Here is a 20150-nt window from a genome sequence, read left to right as displayed (position 1 = left end):
AAGTTCAACAAAATTTTGCGAAAAGCCGAACGAGATCAGCGTATTAAATATGTGGCTTTGTTCAAGGCGGCCGAATGCTTTCTCTTGATCTAGTGAAACCAAGAGACCGTGTGCTGACCTGGTCAGTGTGTATGTCATTATGTCACGCGTGACGAAAGAGAGATTGTGTATCTCTTTTCCAGGGACTGATCATGCCTGATGGTGTCCTATTAATGAAGGCATCAGGCTTCCCAAACGTCGACTGACAACAACTGCGAAGATTTTGTAGTCAACATTGAGAAACGTGGTTGGCCTCCATTCCTCTTGACGAAATAATGATGGATCGTGCTTATAGTTATCAGCACAATACGGCCGTCGCGAAAACTAGCCGAGAATTCAAAGTTCTCAAAGCAGCGACTGATAACAGATACGAAAGTGGCACCAATCCCTTCCCAGATGTTTAGATAAAGATAAACCTCAACGGGTAGCCCGTCCGGCCCTGGGGCCGAGTCACGCTTCATGGAAGATAATGCTGACTTGACCTCATCAGCTGACGTTCGTGCACAAAGATGGTCAGTTACCTCAGATGGAACCTGAGGCACCCGCCGTGGTTGCTCAGTGGCTATGGTGTTGGGCTGCTGAGCACGAGGTCGCGGTATCGAATCCCGGCCACGGCGGCCGCATTTCGATGGGGGCGAAATGCGAAAACACCCGTGTGCTTAGATTTAGGTGCACGTTAAAGAACCCCAGGTGGTCAAAATTTCCAGTCCTCCACTACGGTGTGCCTCATAATCAGAAAGTGGTTTTGGCACGTAAAACCCCAAAATAATAAAAACCTGAGGCAGCCCACTAAGCATTCTACGCGATCCTCGAGAACCAGAATCTATTTGAATTGTAGTATACGCACCATGTTTTCAAAATGCGTTACAAAGAGCGAATAATCACGCGTGGGAGGCCACGTGACAGAAAGTGCTCTTGGGGCCGCAGAACCCAATGTATTCGGCTGTCTAACAAACGAGTTTCTTGCACAGCGCAGTACTTCAGGGTGTGCACACCGAATACGTCTGCATCGCCAAGCAGCAGCTGACAAAGATGACGCTGCGATGTGGCGCTGGAAACGCCTCCGTAGCCCACGCTGCCATGACCGCATAAGTCGAGCCAGTCGATTGGCCCGAAGGGCAATACGGAGCTTCGTGGCAGTATCCGCCAGTTCTTCTGACGTGCGTCGTCTGAGTGCACGACCTTCAACTGAACAATGCAGACGCCACTGCACCTTGAGCGCGTCCCGCGACTCTGGGTCAGATCTAGAAAGAGAAGCAAGCAAGACTCTTTGCAAACAAGAGCGCGAGCGCGCGTCATGCAGAACGCGGATGTCAAGCCGCCAAGGTTTTACTGATGAGGAAGCAGGGAAGCAAACTTCAAGGATAACTAGTCTGTGATCCGAAATATAAGCAGGAGATGAAGGTAAAGTTATCACTTCAGATTGGGAGACATACTGAGCTAAATTGCTTGGCACATAGGCACGGTCTAAGCTGCTTGACGATGCACCACGTCGCCACGTCCAGACAAATGAAGAACCATGAAAAAGTCGATACGTATCCAGCATCGAAAAGTGCTGGACGAGGCGATGCAACTCCCGCGCTTTCCGATCAGGGCGACCCCAGCCCGGGCCTTGCACATCTGCTCGCGTGTCTAAAACACAATTAAGGCCCCAACAAGCATCACGTGACGACGTCCAGGAAATGCACGTCCAGGTCATGAAAAAAATTATTGGACTTCGTGGCCGGAGCGGGTCCATTGATGCACAAAATCCGTAGCGTAAACGATGATAGTACACAATCAAATGCATTCTCCCTGTTCCATCATAAAAAAAAAACATGATGATCTCGCAAGATAGCTCTGTTGGAAATAGGAATACCGACTCCACTAAAGCGTGATGTCGTGAAGAAGAAAGAAATGTCAAGGTTGCAAGTGCGTTTGAAAGAAAGAACATGTCTAATGGTGAAAAAAGAATTTTTTATTGCAAACACAGAATGTCAAAAGTTTAAGCGCGGGCATTTCGCTGATAATTTCGGCTCGTTTTATAGGACTTCGGAAGCCCTGCGCGTTTAATGAAGTAAAGTTCACGGTGTCAGCCATATTTAGATATAAATGTGTCGCCAAACTCAACTGGTCGTGTCGTTCAAGTCGGCGCCCCGGAAACAAGTCCAGGGCTCATGCGCTACACGCGCTTCGACCCTTCCGAAGATGGCCGGGGTTTCTTTGGCCGTTGCAACTCGGCGCGGCGATCCGGGGCGCTGTCCGAGCCGGAGGCTGACACGTGCCTCCGCGCTCTACGTCCAGTCCATCCCGGCTTGGCGAAAGTCCAACGCTACTGTCAACTCCGAGGCCGAAGCTGTTTTCTGATGACGATGCCGGTAGCGGCTGGGCTTGGTGATCGGTGTCATCGCCGCCGACAGCTTCGGTATCCGGGGGCTCATTCAGACGCAACGGCGAGCCACAAATCGGATGCGGCGTGGTATAGGCGACGCGACTGAGGCGGGTGAAGAGGCCACAGCAAGATTTCGCGGGTGCATCAAGCGTATAAATCGCAGGGTCAGGTGTTTTAGCCATGTTTAAAACCTCGGTGCGATCGATGGGACTGATAGTATAGCAGCCGAAGCGGAGGCGATATCGGACACAGCATGCGTGTCCTTCGCTGCTTGGGAGGCCAGCGAACCTGGCGTGTTCCGATCGGCCACGTCACGATGATGATGATGATGATGATGATGATGATGATGATATTAATGTGTTTGGCGCATACCCATTCACGGGGATCGGCCAAGCGTCGGGCAGGTTTTACATATGTCTAAAGGTAGTAAATATAAAAATCTATAATTTTGATAAATCAATTAAAGCGAGGAAAGGTCAAAGCGATTCAGTAGACAGTCATTGAATAAAGAAAAGTTATGTGTAGTATAAATGAAGCGATAAAGGAAGAATCAAATTAATAATACGATTAACAATGAAATCTGTTTGATTCAATAAGAAATTTTCCTATGGCGATGCATACATTCCTGTGTGAGTGCCCAAGCACCGACGCTCCGAAAGACAGCAGACTCCCCCCCTTCCCCCTCCCCCCCCGGGCGTAGCCGGCGGAAAGAGGGGTGTCTTCAGACCACAGTGTAAGAAGTATACAGTATATTTGTACACCGTGCTTCAGACGCCTATGACACCCCCTCACTGGCCCCTTGCACCCGGGCCCACGCCCCCCCCCCCCCCCCCCCCCTTGTTGCTACGCCACTGACAGCAGCACCGGAGTGTTCAATGGCAGGCCGAGCATTCGCACTGTAATTTCCAGTGTCCTTGTCTCAGGGAGGAGAAACGCCGGCTTCCAGTAAGCAGTGTTGTCGTTTCTAACGACTTGCAAAAGTGGCACAAAGGGGAAAACGCCAGAGCAGGTCGGTGCATGTATAAATTTAGGGGTGGGGCTCGACAACGCAACCTCTTTAATGTCACTTCCCTCTGTCTGGTTTTGCGAAATTTCCTCAGCTCCAAGGGAATTGTAAGTGTCGTAGTCGCGAGGATGACCTTAGAATATGATTTTTGATGTGAAAAGGATGTATCTGCGAAACCTCGCAGACGTGATAAAACCCGTCGTTGGAAGAAGGGCAAACACAGGGCCGCTGATGCGGCGTGGTAAGCTGGCCAAGCTGCCTGCCGCTTCATTCATAAATGCCTTTGCGCCCAGGTTAATCGCAAACTCTGCATCAATAGCGTGGTTTTCGTTTTCAGTCGAGGAGGCTGGCGAACATGGCGAGTTGCGATTGTTCGAGCTACATGCTTGTTCTTCTAACGCGAAAGCGTTAAGGAGCCCATGTGGCGGAAAATCCGGCGTTGGCGTCACGTCACAGCGTTCGGTGTTAGTTGTCCTCTCGGCGAAAATATTTTTCGAATCACTTATGCCCAGGCCTCCCATGTGCCGCAAGGAATTGACTGAACTAATTGAATTTCTCAAGTTAAAATACGAACAAAAACCGTAAGCTACTATTGCACACAACTTACAAACATGATAGCTCTCGGATTGTAATTTGACTATACGAAAAAAACATAATTCTGTCCCGCGAAAATTCAAAGAAACCGCTTCACACACACAAACCGGCCGCGGCTTTCACAGACCGCCCGCGGTGTCCGCCATATTGCGCGCGCCGGTGCGATGGGTGTCTTGAAGGCCACGGAGCGGCGCGCGCGGCTTCTTATAATTTGTTGGCGCTCGCTTCCGCCGCACCGCGGCCCACGCAAGAGGCCGTGGCTCCACCACAAAGCTTGCTTTCGTGTATAGCGTTCGCATTAAGCGTTTCCAGGTAAACATTATGGTTACGTACGCTCCAGTTGCCGGGAAGCGTGAGGAGCAGCCAAGGATCTTTGAATCACATCGGCGTTCCACTCTTAAAGGCGAAGCATAAGCGTCCCCCAAATTTTTGTTCATTTGCCGACGCTGGTTGATGCGGTGTCGTGGCAATTTCTTTCGTTACGACATCGCGCGCAGTCGCGACCGCAGCTGACGCCGGCGGCAAGGAGCAAAAGGCTGCAGCAGCAACGTCTGACTATGAACACCCCCGGAGGGCACACGACCGTAGAGTGACCAAGGATGGTCACATCCGTCGCTTTCGTGTCCATGGATTCCACAACGGCCACAGAACGCTGCGGTGCACTGTGCACGGTAGTGGTCGCTGGAGTCGCTGGAGACACGCGTTGCAAGCCGCGGTAGTCAAACGTCACACGTTGACCAGAGACTCGCAGGTAATTGTGGACAGGTGTTGTGGTGCTCATTTCCATCCGAACGAAGCGGGTGCCCGTGAGCACGCCACGTCGTCCGCTCATAACACCAGCGTTGACCGACAGGACCTTGTCGTATAGCGATAGTGTGCCTCGACGAGGACTTAGTTCGGAACGAAGGATGGCAAGAAGAGGCAGGTTACGTCGGTGACCTACGGGCCGATGGGAATGACAGAACAACGTTCGACGCCGATGACAAGGCAGCCAGAATCGACGATCAGAGACATGGAAGCCGTGCTCTTGACTGCGACTTGGATGTTGAGGCCTCCCATGGGCTGAACGTGGTAAAGCTCAGAGAGGCCAACTATTCAGGCCGTCGCGTCGACGACGGTCTCGTTAAGGCCCGTTTATAGTCCGACGTTATCGGCGCGCGGGCGAGCGTCGTTCGCGGTCAGTCACGCTGCGTCGGTTGCGCTGCGCCAGCCGAGATGCCATCCCCTCTATACTTCAACGCGCGCGCCGTAGGCTGCTATCTTCAGAGCATGCGCAGAAGGTTCCCCAAGTCGCGCGCCGTCCGCAAAAGCCGTCTGCGGAGTTGTGTAGGCGCCTTTTTCTTCGCGCGCAATGCATTGTGGTGCGAGAGTTCCGCCGACTTCGACGCGCGAATGGCTCAGGAGCCAAATCGGCGCCGGGCCCGTCGGGGCGCGTTGGAAGCCGCCGGTTACGTTAGCTGCGCCGGTGCGCCCGACTATAGAGGTGTCGTTTTCGCCGACGTGACGTAGCGTGCGCGCGCGCGCGCGCGCGCGTGCGTTACGTCGGACTATAAACGGCCCTTTACCGTTCCCCATAGGCTCAACAACGTCGACGACTTCGGTCTTCGAGGTACTCCCGGACAGTGCAGGCGTCATGCGCGAGAGGTGGACGTCCCTGACGTAAAACACGCAGTGACGTCAGCAGAAACTGTCGTAGTTCGTCAACACGAATGGCGGAAAGGGAAACGAACCTAAATGTTCACGAGTGCGATTGCTAGATGAAAAACCCATGGCTGGTACGTTTCATGACCACACCTAACGCTCTGGGATCCAACCTACCGTTCTTCTAATTTTTCTGTGGATTTCCTGCAGCCGAGAATTTTGCTCAGACGTAATTAAAAAGGAGCATCAATAGGTTATGCCTTTTAAGCTAATATATTAGTGACGATCGCAAGAACTATTTTTCGCTGAAAGTTTTTCCCTGAAATGTACGGGAATTCTCATTTCAGGTTCTACTGGGGATAAGTGTGACTTAGAGTTCAGCGTTTTCAGGCCTTGTTATGCCATTTTTCTGGCAGTAAAACATTTTGAGAATTTCATAGCCAAGTCTGGCAGTCACAACCAAAACAAATATAAACATTTATTTATTTAATTATGGGGTTTTACGTGCCAAAACCACTTTCTGATTATGAGGCACGCCGTAATGGGGGACTCCAAAAATTTCGACTACCTGGGTTTCTTTAACGTGCACCTAAATCTTAGTACTCGGGTGTTTTCGCATTTCGCCCCCATCGAAATGCGGCCGCCGTGGCCGGGATTCGATCCCGCAACTTCGTGCTGAGCAGCTTAACACCATAGCCACTGAGCAACCACGGCGGGTACATTTCAATTTCAATATTTCGAGTGCCACTGCGTAGGCGCTCTATTGAGACGCGTTCGCGCCGTCTTGTCGTCGCGGTTTAGAAGCGCATGCGCGGCGACCAGGCGTGGAGGGATAGAAGTTAGGAGGGACAGACGCGCAGTGATTTTGGCTGCAAAAGCGACAAAACAAAAGGGGCGCACCGTCTCCATCGGTTCTGCCAGGTCTAAGGCAGCGTTCTGGCTGGCTAGGTTCGTGTTCAACCTCACTTGCTGGCATGAACATTGCGCGCACACATATTAGCGTTCCTCCTGAACAGTTGTGTGCGTATCACACCGTGACACTTACGTTGGTCTGAGCGGAACGAATACACTTCAAAATCATATAAAGTGTCTCTGTCATATCATCATTGTACATAACCATTGTGTACACTGTATATGTTGAACATCATTTTCTACATGTGACAATTAGTTTGCGTTTAACTGTGCTTTCCCGTGGGTCTGTGTTATATGTTAGTGAGTGAGGACTCGGACACTACTTTGAGAACGTGCCGTGTATACAATCCTTCGTTTCTTGTGTATGTTATCGTGCTGGTGAAATTGTGTCGTGATTGTGACTCAGTGTTAGTATTGTCCCTTGTTTAAATAAACCTTTTCTAAACACAAGCAATTAACCTCCAAGCTAAATCCATCTAATCCTTTCCTTGGCACTACAGCAAACGCCGACGGTTTTCTTTCGGCCTCATCTATAGCGTATCGTCGATGCGTGACGCCTGCGATGCCGCTGGCAAGCGCTCCTTATTATGCCAGCGTCGTGAGACGCCTGGTAGCTGCCAGGGGGGCTGTTTCTTCTGCGCAGAGGCTGTTGCCTTGCGTGCTGTGCCGCCTCGCCAATACGTCACACCCACGTGTACGATTAGAACCGCCGTACCAGCAGTTCACGCGCAACGCTAAACCTTACCACATATGCGCTCAATGCTGACAAAATTTTTCCGCTTAACTAGTAATAACTTTGTTGATGAGGCGCTGTATGCATATACCAGCGGCCCATGTCACTCACCAGTATCCACCTGAGGTACGCGTGCTCCAGGTATCCGTGAATGATGAACATGGTGGGCCTCGTGCTGTCGAATTTCGAGTCGGCGAAGCTGTCGGCGTCGCCCGACTTGAGCCGCTGGTAGTACTCGTTGTTGCGGCGCGTGCGCAGGAAGAACTGCACGTTGAGCGTTTCCGGCGACAGCGGGAACAGGTTCAGGGGCCGCTGGATGGACAGGAAGGGCTCGCCCACCGAGAAGCAGCCGTACTTGCCGTAACACCGGGTCAGGCTGTTGCCACTCGGGGGCGCTGCGAGAGGGAGGGAGTAAACCTGTAAACAACTTCACCCTGCAGTTGAATCTAACGGGGAACTATTCAAAGCTTTGGGTTTTAAAGACAGTGAAAGTAGAATAGACTTTGAACAGGTAGAAATAACTAAACGGAGTCTATCTGATTGGTGGATAATATCAACGCAAAAGTAAAGGAGTATATTCATAGGTATGCATGTATGTATAGAACCATTAAAGGCTAGACGGCGCGAAACCGCCGCCGCCCGATTCAAAGGGTTGAGCCTCAATCATCCATCCATCCATCCATCCATCCATCCATCCATCCATCCATCCATCCATCCATCCATCCATCCATCCATCCATCCATCCATCCATCCATCCATCCATCCATCCATCCATCCATCCATCCAGTAAACATCTCGAAGTCAAAAAAGAAAACCGTGCTAAAAGAAACCGGGTACGTAAAGTCTGTGCAAAGAGTGTAAACAAACAGAAGAGTTCATATAGCTTTACATGGACGGCATGCAACAAATCAAGGACGAAAATTTGTACCATATCACGAAGGGCAGTGCCTTGCTTTTTGAGACCCAATCTGGCTGTCCAAGGACAAAGGATAGAGGAGAAAATATTCGCAACAGGATGAGGCATGGGTCTGCTTGCGCAATAAATTCGCCGCCGCGATTACAATACTCCCTAATGCGAAATTTGAGCGCAGCTCTATACGAGTTTTCATTTAGCGATATATTTGTTGGCTGGCGCGGACAATCTGTCTCGTGCGGCACGTTGCAAACGGAGCGAAATGTGGCGCGACTGCCTCGCTAATCGGGAGATCGCGAGAGGCAGTGCGTGGTCGACGCGTGGGCGCGATTCGCAGCAGCCGCCGCAGACAGACCTCCGCTCACGCAGTGCTTTGTGTCCATATATGGTATCGGTGGACGCGCCCGCAGCGTGCCGTCGCTGAACAGACGACGGCGCGCTACGCTGGCGCCATCTCGTAGCGGTCGTCGCCGCAGAGCCCGTCTTGCGCATCACGCCTTTTTTTCTCACGCTTTCGCCATACCCTCCCCTTCCGCTTTCCTCCTCCCGCTCCCTTCGCTATCACCGTCTTTCATCCTCCGCGTCCGCGCGTCTCTCGCCCGTGTTTACCGTGGGCACGGCCTGCCGTGCGACACCGTGACTGAACTCCCGCACCCCTCGGTCTGCCCTTCACGACACAGGACACTACTACGCGCGCTCCTGACATTCGCCGAGGCTGTCGGCCTCGCCGACCGCCTTTAGCTCCACCGCATTTCCGCGGCGTGCTGCTGTTTCTGGTGCACTTTCTCTCCCTCTACTTCCATTCCCTATCCCCTGTGCAGCGCGGTTGAGGTGTCCTCTGCTGAGAGACAGTTACTGCGCTGCACTTTAACCAGTGGCGTAGCCAGAAATTTCGTTCGGGGGGGGGCTCACTTTGCAGCTCGGCCTGCTCCTTATAATATTAGTCGAGGGATCAATATATATATATATATATATATATATATATATGTCTGTCATTCAACTACCTTGTTTACATTTTTCTACATATGCAACGACCAGGGGGAAATCTCAATGACGCTTTCCTTTGTTAGAATGTATTGCGCAGGAGCAGATGTCACCGGTTGTTCATTGCAAGTAATTGCTCCGAAATTACAACCGCAACAAGAGCGCATATAAAAAGCAGGAGTTCTGCAACATATACGAGGGCGAGTCAAATGAAAGTGAGCCAATTAGAATATATGACAAACGGGGTACTTTATTTAAAAGTAGTCACCATGAGTATTTAGACACTTGTTCTACAAACGAGTCGCGTAATTCCCGTCTCATAAAACGCCTTGGGTTGCTGCCTCAAAACTCTGTAAATGACTACAGGTCATCTTTCGACACGAATCTGGTTCCCTTGAGCAGTTTCTTCAAATTTTACCAAATGTGGAAGACGCAAGGCAACAGGTTTGGGCTGCATGAGGGATGTTGCAGCGTTTCGCGCTTGAAGTTTGCCAGTTTTGTATTAACCACATCAGCGACGTGGGAACGGGCAATGTCGTGAAGCAAGATGTCCCCAATGCTCAATTTTCCACGTAATTTGTTCTTAATTGCGAGAATTTGCGACACGCAGCCGATCCGATCTTTCACAATATCTGAAACGATTTAGAGTCTCTCCAGGTTTAGAAAATTCGATCAATAGTGGCCCCTAACAATCTAAAAAGAAGTCAACGCTTTTTCGGCATAACTGACGGCCTTTGTTTTCCTTGGGAGCGGTGAATTCAAATGTTTCCACTGTAAGATTTGCCGTAGTGTTTCAGGCTAGTAGTAGCGGCACTATGAGTCATTCCCGGTCACAATTACAGACCAAATGTCGTCACCCTCATCTGGGGTTCTTTGACGCGCACTTAAATCTAAGTACACGGGTGTTTTCGCATTTCGCCTCCATCGAAATGCAGCCGCCGTGACCAGGATTCGATCCCGCGACCGCGTGCTCAGCAGCCGAACACCATAGCCGCTGAGCAACCACGGCCTTTTCAGTTGTGTTGGGGGTGATTGCACGGTGGCTTTGGCCCGGCCATGGATCCTCTTTGTAACTTTCATGTGCTTCTTTGAACAGTTTGCTACAACGCTTCTTAGTGGCCAATGAAACGCAATGTTCAGCGCATACGGCAGCCATACGGCGAATAATTTCTTTTTGGGAAACATCTTCATTTGTCAAAAACCTCACGACACCAAGCTGTTCAACTTTTGAAGTGTCCATAATGTCACGCAACCATGTTAAACCCCGTGTATGAGAGCATTAAAGAACATTTAACCTCACCGCTGCATGTCACTTGTAAATGAGATGCGTATGTGCTACGCGCATGCCTCGAAAATAATGAACCGAACCATTATTGCACTGGGCGGGTTGTCTCACTTTCATTTGACTCGCCTTCGTACATTATAAATGCGAAAATACAATGGAATACACAAATGTGAAGATACAGCTTGATACAGGGCAAAAAATTGTCACTGGAAACAATGTTCACTGCGCATATGCACGAAATCTCGCAACAAGATATTTAAATATACGCATAAGTCACCAATAAATCTACGTACTTAAGAAAAAGTCACTATATATAATGCGTCAAACAAGGCAAATAAGCAGGTTGCGCAACCACAGATTCACAGATCACAGCACCTCCCCCCCTCCTTCCCTCCACTCCCAAAAATGTATCGCGTGCGACGGAAGGCGGCGCGCTTCCTCCCCGCTTTTCTCCCTTGCGCACACAAGACTCAGCCACCATCGTCGGCTCACCACCTCCCCTTCCCCCCCGCACGCTTTCACTCGCACATAGAGCATGCGGCGCGCGGTCACGATGTTATCGCCCTTGACCTTTATTTATACGCAACATGAGGGCAATGACAGGAATGCGCCTGGAGTCTTCACAGAGCTGCTATCGCAATAATAAAATAGTGTCCGGCAACTGAAGCGTCCCGTCGCCCATTACTTTCCGCAAAAGAAGTAACAAAATCGAACTTTCACCATGCGAAAATTCGCTGCGCCGCAGTAATGTCTTTTTTTTTTTTGTGGGCGGAGGTCAGCGAAATAGTATAACGCTAAGGAAAGCATGTTGGATACAATCGAATGCCTACTTTGGGCACCTATTGTGGCTACCGAACGATTATCGAATAAAACGTGTGAAGCTTGGTCCACAGAAAACCATACGCGTACTGCTCGGTATCCTACACCGGCGAGACAAAATTTTCCGGAGAGGTTGCGCTCAAGCGAACGCGTTGCAATCCATCGAGTCCCCGCAGTGCTGGCGGCGAGCGACTATGCATTGTTTCTTTTTCTCGTCTGCTAGACGGAAAGCGTCCAAAACTCTGCCAGGTGATAATGCAGTCGGCCAGAGAAAAAAATGGCTGTGGCTTAGGTAAGGTTAAGCCCAGGATGCGAAGCATACTAGCCTTTATTTTAGTTGTTGAACCACTGTTTAGCCTGGTGAACTGCTGTTGCTTGGCTATATTTGGTTCGGCTAGACGAAGAAACAACTCATGCATTGCTGCTTTGCCTTCAAGAGTGGAACGCGACAGCGTTCCCGTCGACCCGCCAAGGGGTGTAAGACAATGGGCTACAGGGCAGCGACTACGCGCCCCGCATTGGACGCGGTGAGCGTCGAGCAAAGCAGCGTTCGGCGCGGCAACGAAATGTGCGCCTGAGCAAGAGACGCACGCCTTAGAAACAGCTCGTTTCTAAGGCAACACCGCATTCACTAGAGGCGCTTTTGTACCGCTTTGAAGCATCGTACTCGTGGCTCAGTGGTAGCGTCTCCGTCCCACACTCCGGAGACCCTGGTTCGATTCCCACCCAGCCCGTCTTGCAAGAGTTGAGCCAAAGCCACTTCTCCTCTGTCGTGACGTCACGGTGTCACGTGGTTTCAAGGCGACACCGCCGCGCCTGAGGAGCTGGGTTGAGCTCTCGTAATATGCTTCGCATAAAACAAACGCGCATCCAAGTGCGCCGCGCGGTTATCGATGCGGCACGAGAAAAACGCATGCGCTCTGGCTGAATCGGCAGCCCGCGGGGTGCGAGAACAAAAAAAAAGAATGGAAAAAAAGGAGAAAGAGGCTCAATATATCCTCGCGAATAGTCTAGGTAGAAAAATAAATAAGAACTTAGTTACAATGGCGGCTTTAGTGTCTTGACGTGGATGCTTTGGCGCAGGTGAAAAAACTAAATGTTTATATTCTTTTCTGTGACCTGATGGCACAAATGAAGCACCATAACGCTTTGTCTCATCGGACCTCGCTGCGTGCTTTGTCAACTTGTCTGATAGTATGTTGATTTGGCTTGTCTCGTTGTATGGCCCGATGTACGACTTTAGAAAAGGCGATGCACCTTTGGTGTCAAATGTTTAGAACAGCATTAAACCCAAAAAGTTCCGGAATCGAAAATCTAAAGCACGACTTTGAAAATGTCAATGGACCTTCCGCATCAAAATGTTATAACTTGAAACCCACAACGTTTCAGAATTGAAATCCAAACGCTCCGTAGAATCCGCGGCCTCCGCGAGATGCCGAGACGACCCCGCTCGCCTTCAAAACGCCCTTGAAATTTTGTGCCCGGTGGCGCTCATTGCGTTACGATATGTGACTCCCTATGCATGGGCGTTGCCCCGAAATCCAGCCCGATTTGGCAATGTTCGCGCTAAAATGTCTTTTCGGGCGTGAATTAAGGACATTCTAGACAAAATCGGGCATGATTTCTGGCACCGGGAGTTGTTTTGGTCGGCGGCACATGACAGCACGAAAAAATTTCGGGGGGGGGCTGAAGCCCCATAACCCCCCCCCCCCCTGGCTACGCCCCTGACTTTAACCCAACCCTTCCTTCCCATCAACAAGAATCTCCTTCTCTCTCTCTCTCCGCGTTCGTTTTCTCATCCTTGGCTGTGCTCGTCCGCTCGGTTACACCGAGGGAAGACGCCAAGGGACGCCGACGCTAAACGCAGGAACGGGCGCCTAGGAGCTGAGCTCAAAAATACGGAGCCAACTTAGCGCATTGTAACAGAATGTTAAATTATTCGCCCAGACAGGAACGCGTAGGGAGCGTCCACCTTCCATAAGTGCTCGATTTCAAAGCTTACGGGAGTACTAACTGGTCAGCGGTCGACATATGAAAGAGGAGATCAGAGTATTCGCAGAAAAAAAAAATGGTGATGAGTTTGGGACTGTATAGTTAGAGCCATAGGTAAATAATAAAGATACGTTAGAGATAAGCAGAATGCTTTCGATAGATAACTAATAAAGCTTGATTAGCTCAGGCAATCTAAGTGAACATTTGTTGTCATCCCTTCTGAAAGGAATTGTCGTCAGAAATCATCATGAATCGAGAGAGGCGCAAAAGCACGGAACAGAACAGGCAGAATAAATAGACATGTTACTTGTTATGGCCATAAATATGTTTAAGTTCTGACGGTTCGTTAAAACATGCCACGGACCCTATTGTGGTCAAATAAACGCAGCATAAATATGAAACCTCATGAGCTAGTTGATGAACACGTTACTAAAGCACTGAACGGCAGTAAAAGCCGGGGGCGTCACGAATGCGTCAAGGGACGCCATGTTGTATTTGTATCGTAGCTGCGACTTCCAGCGCCGTTAAACGTTTTTCGTTACGTGTTTACCAACTAGCTTAATTCAAGGTGCTGCTTGGTGGCACTAGCCACCCCGCCATTTCAAAGGGGCTGCTTATAATATCCATCCATAATGTCCACCCAGAAAGGCTGACAGTAGAGCAAGAAAAGACGTTAGAACGGAAATTATTTTTGGCAACACCAGGGGGCAGGCAGCGCTTGCCTTTTCGAGGCTATACGGCTGAGTGCTTGAGAACAGAATGCTACAAGCAGGAGACTGACAGTGTAGATGGAATTTTCCGCTGCTGTAAACGAGCCATAAGAACTGTTAAACACGTTTTCCTAAACTATAACGCGCTTCAGTGCCTAGAGCACGGAGCAAGCCCTAAGGGAAATTGAAGAAGCAATGATATACAAAAAGCCGTCACGGGGAGATTAATATGCAGATTGTAAGGAAGCTGAGGCTGTAGGATTGAAGGATACCGATGACAGGTATACGAGGGTATAAAAGAATTTTACGGTCGCATATATGCATTTTCCTTCTTCATGGCAAGGTGGCACCTGTCACCACGCCGATACAAAGGGCGACGTCTATCTATCTATCTATCTATCTATCTATCTATCTATCTATCTATCTATCTATCTATCTATCTATCTATCTATCTATCTATCTATCTATCTATCTATCTATCTATCTATCTATCTATCTATCTATCTATCTATCTATCTATCTATCTATCTATCTATCTATCTATCTATCTATCTATCTATCTATCTATCTATCTATCTATCTATCTATCTATCTATCTATCTATCTATCTATCTATCTATCTATCTATCTATCTATCTATCTATCTATCTATCTTTGACCCATTGCCAGTTTCCAAACGTTTCATTTGATAGCACATCCTGTCACGTGCAGTCAGCTATTTATAGAGCATCTGGGTCAACACTTCAGTTACTCGGTGTCAGGCATGTAGAAATGTTCTCGTGGGTAAAAGTCTTATCTACGAAGTTGAGTGTAAAACGTGTCGTGCGGAAACGAGAAGCTTCGACCGGCATCACTGCCACATTCAAAATATTCGAGGCTGTGACAATGAAGAACTCCGCAAAGCCTTAGTCTTAAAACAAGAAAGAAAGAAAGAAAGAAAGAAAGAAAGAAAGAAAGAAAGAAAGAAAGAAAGAAAGAAAGAAAGAAAGAAAGAAAGAAAGAAAGAAATAGCTTGTAATGGGATACACTGGGTCACTCCGTCTATTCCTCACCGGCCCCAAACATTTTACCAGCAAAGCAAGCCATCGTTATAGGTATAAAAGTGACACGTTGTGTACCCTGTAATTTGCAACCTGCGAGCCTAGCTCGACTTGGTAGTTTATCGATTTAGCGCCCCTCTACGACTCGCGAGTGTTGTATACGATGAATGATGTCTTCTCCTGGCTAGGTGCAGCAGTTTCTTGAAGTTACGATATTATAACGAAAGCTCGAGCCGTCTTTTCGCCGTCGGCGTAGCCGTGCCGTCACGGTATCGATGCTCGAGCGGAATGCTAAACCTTGCTACCGCTTTCAATGTCGTCGTCCTTGGGGGCCAAACTGTCAATTTTTTTGCCACGACATGATGGCGTCACATATTTTCATTCAGCAAGAGAAAAAAGGAAAAGAAACGAAAGAGAAAGTAATTTGTGTGTAGGTGACGTTGATGCCACGTAAAATGCCGATGACTCCATTTAGCTTAGCCGTGCAAGAGGTCCGCTCTAAAGAGATTACAAGTAGGACAAAGATGTGAAATGAAAGCTTGCAGAGACGCGTTTGACAGATGGCTCAGAGAAAGAGCGAGGGAAACGCTGTCTTTAATGAAAAGCTACGGATGTTTGCCTGGCCGACAGCCTGACATGACATACTATATTATGCACAGCGACGATGAGCAAAACGAGAAGAAGGTGAAAGCAGGAGCCAACATTTCGACAAGCGGACTTGTCTTCTTCAAGGCGACATATACACAGTGATCACATAAATAAACAAACAGGAAGCGAACACTCCAACTACGCGCCAGTTCAGCGAAAGTTCAAGCAAGCATACTGTATTAAAGTTGTTTAGAAGAAAAGACGCAAGAAGAAGAAAAAACTTGTAATGCGCTCACAAATAATTCATACACATTTCAGTGTGCACATCCTTGTGATATCACGTTGTAGTCATATTACCAAAAATACTGTTGTTTCGAAACTTTCGCGCAGTATTTTGGGTGCACGTTATAGAACGTTTAAGTGCACGTCGATCTACTTTACCGTCTCGCTTTCAACCGTGCGAAAGTCGGCGCCACTTCGATACTTCAGTTCGTCGTTCTCTGCTTACACGGCGCAAAATCGAGGCCAAATGCTGCACTCATTGGCATCCTTTATTACGAAGCTGTTGCGTAACGCTCTCCGATTGTGTTCGACTTTGAGCAGCTCAATTAACACGGAAAACGAGAACAAAAGCGTGGAAAACGGGGTACACACTCAAACTGCGAAGAACGTTTCATCGCTGCTCCAAATCTCTCTGCGCGTCCACTTTCATCGCCGCTTCAACTTTTCGCGGGCGATAATTACTTCCCCTCCTGCGAACTGCGCGAGCGGTGATCGCATCGTGATGCTCGCTTCCGTGACAATCCCCTCTCGTGCCCTTTCTGCACGCAACTGCATTTTGTAACGCTTGCACTCTACTCAGCTCGTTCGCTGTTCGAGTCGGAGATTTCCGCACCACCGTTCGGCATTTTCAAAAACAAACAAACAAATAAATAAAAAACCGTTTCGTGCGGCCGCCGTTCGATGAACGTCCCGTACTAATCCTCCGCCTCTCAAAGCTTATAGAGCGACGACGTCCACGTCACTCCCCCCAACTTTCCGTCGATCGCTGGGGCTGCCTCTCCGGCAGCAGCGGCAGCAGCAGTAGCAGCACGCCTGCTGCTGTCCTTGAATTCTGGTGCAGCTCCATCTTATCGCACGGACCATCTGGCCGTCCGATCTCGGGGCACGTTCCTATGGCCAAGCACCCGCTATAGGGAAACTGCTGCCCCGTCTGTTCCGGCGATAACGAGCGTTGCAGCTCGCGCGATCACGTCTGCCCTAGTTCGTCGGTGACGTCATCCACGCGAGTCGAGGAGGGGGGGGGGAGACAGAGAGCGTGGCAGCATGCGTAGAGAAATGACGGTGGGGCGTCATTTGATCGCGCGACCGTGCTCTTGTAGCGTTTCTTCCTATGTGGGTGCCTCGCTGTGTAACTCGTGTAACACCACGTGATCGAGGCTTCCGTGCGGGCCGCCGGAGCCAGACGTCCTGCTGGCGATTGCAGGGGTGTCTTCTCGAAGAGTCTTACTAATTTCTATTCCCCCCCCCCCTTTTTTTTAATACACCGCATCTCATGCGTTGTCTAGGAATTCCGACGGTAGCCAAACCTTCTTCTTTTTTTATACACAGCTACACTTAAAACCGATTTACACCCTTAAAGGTCATTAAGGGTGCAAATCGGTTTAGTCTACCCGCGTCTGTCGCCGAGGGCTTCCTTGACTGGAATAATAATAATAATAATAATAATAATAATAATAATAATAATAATAATAATAATAATAATAATAATAATAATAATAATAATAATAATAATAATAATAAATTGTCGTCTTGACACTGTCATCGTCATTATAATCCTAATGACCGTCCTTTGAGTACAAGCATCATTCAGAAGTATTGGATTAAATAAACTGTATAAAAAGCAAGGTCTTGTAATTCATTCAGTCTGTACACCGGGAGAAACAAGCGCGGCATAAAAAGGGTACACAGAACACTTTAAGACTGTAACAGAAGTGAAACTAAATGAAACTATATGCGTTACAGAGGTTCAAAAATATGCTAGAGTGTATAAGCGCGACTGACCGAGGACTTAGAAAGAAACAGATACACAGAGACGGCGCTCGTACGGTATATATTTCTCGATGTGCGCGAAAATAAAAACCTATAGTTGTAGCGCTGTCTCTGTGTATCTGGTTCTTTCTACGTCCTCGTTCAGTCGCGCTTGTACACTTTATCGTGGATTCTAACCAACTAGCCCGCCACCGTGTTTTAATAAAAAATATGCTTTCTTTATTTTTATTTTTCAAGGGAACGTGGAAGCTGGGATTACATTTGACATCAACAGGAAGGTTGCAGGAAATGATGTCGGAGGTCGAAACCAGCGCCGCTGCAATCCATTTCACTTAGATTCTCGTCCAGGGCCGTCATTTCGCAGCGATGCCTCGTGATTCGTCAAGAGACGCCACAGGGGGCAGCTAGTTAGCCTGCCTTCCTTTATTACATTTCTTTCTTTCTCACTCCACTTCATATTTCCTTATACTCCGCGTACGGGCTTCACGCATGGGGGGCGGGTATGCAGCGTATATGTTTATATGCAAAGACGTGTTGCCACACGAAAAAAAAAAGTTGTACTACATCTTCAACGAATTCTCTATCTATCTATCTATCTATCTATCTATCTATCTATCTATCTATCTATCTATCTATCTATCTATCTATCTATCTATCTATCTATCTATCTATCTATCTATCTATCTATCTATCTATCTATCTATCTATCTATCTATCTATCTATCTATCTATCTATCTATCTATCTATCTATCTATCTATCTATCTATCTATCTATCTATCTATCTATCTCAAAGTAGTGCTTTAGCGTATACCTACACTCTTTTTCGTACATTGTGTCGGCGCCGTAATTCTATCGCCATCTTCCGCCAACTGATCCCACAAGCCCACGATTTCACACGTCTCCAAAGCAACCACGTAGATCACGCCACTAACGACACGCTTTTGGTTAACGCGGAAACACCCAACTCGCGTGGTGAGGATTTAGACCCGGCGGCGTTAGAGTTTAACTAAGCCGGCCTATTACTATTCTATATACGTGGTTATAGACCTCGCACTGTACCGGGAAGCTCTCCTATTGCGGCGCCGGCAGTCTGGGCGCACGCTTTCCTTCGATTGTACAATCCGATCGAAGCGCGCCATACGTATACACCCAAAAGTTTCCATATCCCGATAGCGACTGCGATAGCCGGGCCTATACGTGATCCCGCTCCCTCCCATCGTCCTTCGCGAATGCCAGCTATATCGAAGCAGTTTATGTAGGCAAAGCTGCTGTTACGAGACGTAGCCTCGCGGGTAAGTGTATACCGTTGACGGCCGAGGGCCGGGTTTTTTCTTACGCCCGATAATGAAATGCGGCCCGTTATCGGACTGCGCCGCTAATGCGTGTGCCGCTCCCGCCAATATAACGTGTGATACGCGCACGTATATAACTCGTTCGGAGCGCGTATATGTAAAGGGTCGCACAGCGCATGCAGGTCACGTGACACGAGTGTATACGCGGCGCGAGGAAAACCCACCGACCGGTCAAAAAATCGAGCGCAACCCTGTCCGCCTGCCTCGTTCCCCTTTCGCTATTGCATGTTTGTTCGATCTGTGCGCCTGCTAACACTGTGCGCGGGAGAGAGGGGAGCTTGGAGGAAAACAAAGAAAATGAAATTGTGAGCGACGATGATGAAGGGGGCGGTAAACGTTTAGTTAGGCGCCGTGGTGAAGCCCGCTGCCTGCGGCACTCAGGGACGTGGACTACGAGTGAAAGTAACTATACGGCACGGACGGAAGGAAGCACGGATTAGCGAATGCCGTGTTGTTAACAACTGCTCGTTCTGACTGACAACTGTCGAAGCTGCGTAACCGCTACGCGTGTCTGCGTCCCTGAGTGACACGACCAGCGCAGTTTATCGCAATAGGTATGGCTTCGCTTGTGTAGCACGATGGTTCATTATGTATGAAGCATCAGCGGTGATACGCGGTCTTCACGGTATGAATTAAAAGCAACTTGCGTCGCGCCTTCTCGCGTGCGTGAAAGAGCCTTTCTGTCATATGAATGTTCGTGCCGGTGACGTGAAGTGGAGTTTGAAACATTTAGCGTAAAATATTGATAACGAAAAAAAAGAGACAGCAAAAGCGTAGCCATGTTTTCTGGAGCAAAGCGAAGCCCAGCATATGAGTCTGAAGAAAGTGCCTTTTTTTTTTCAAATTCACGAAGAGTCCAATTTGTCACGCTCCGGAGAAAGCGTGATGCATGTAATTATCTCTCTCTGACTTCTTTTTTCCATATTTCTTGGGAACGGTGGGGGAGGACAGTAGATGTTAGAGCAGGGGTGCGTGTTAGTGTTCTATTAGGGTTTCTTTTTTAGAGGAAATTCCTATTTTTCTAAAAGTAAAAAAGAGTAATTAATTAGTGAATTAATTAATCTTTCTTACTTTTAAATAATTAATTACTCTTTTTTACTTTTAGGAAAATTGGAAT

At 48.6% G+C, this 20150-nt stretch overlaps 2 protein-coding genes across 5 annotated transcripts in view; one reads left to right on the top strand and one right to left on the bottom strand.

The window, feature by feature from the left end:
* The window catches only part of LOC135919837 (multiple PDZ domain protein-like), a 532904-nt gene that overhangs the window by 104427 nt on the left and 408327 nt on the right, over window positions 1–20150 (top strand). The window lies entirely within an intron of this gene.
* Window positions 1–20150, bottom strand: part of LOC135919838 (inactive pancreatic lipase-related protein 1-like) — a 152251-nt gene that overhangs the window by 72155 nt on the left and 59946 nt on the right. For both annotated transcript variants that reach the window (XM_065453791.2, XM_065453792.1), the window contains exon 2: window positions 7408–7691. In XM_065453791.2, coding sequence (XP_065309863.1) covers window positions 7408–7691 — 284 coding nt within the window. The remainder of the gene's footprint in view (window positions 1–7407; window positions 7692–20150) is intronic.

This window comes from Dermacentor albipictus, chromosome 9 (genome assembly GCF_038994185.2).
Source record: "Dermacentor albipictus isolate Rhodes 1998 colony chromosome 9, USDA_Dalb.pri_finalv2, whole genome shotgun sequence".
Classification (NCBI taxonomy): domain Eukaryota; kingdom Metazoa; phylum Arthropoda; class Arachnida; order Ixodida; family Ixodidae; genus Dermacentor; species Dermacentor albipictus.
Note: the sequence above shows the minus strand (reverse complement) of the source record. Positions and strands in the feature narration are given on the sequence as shown.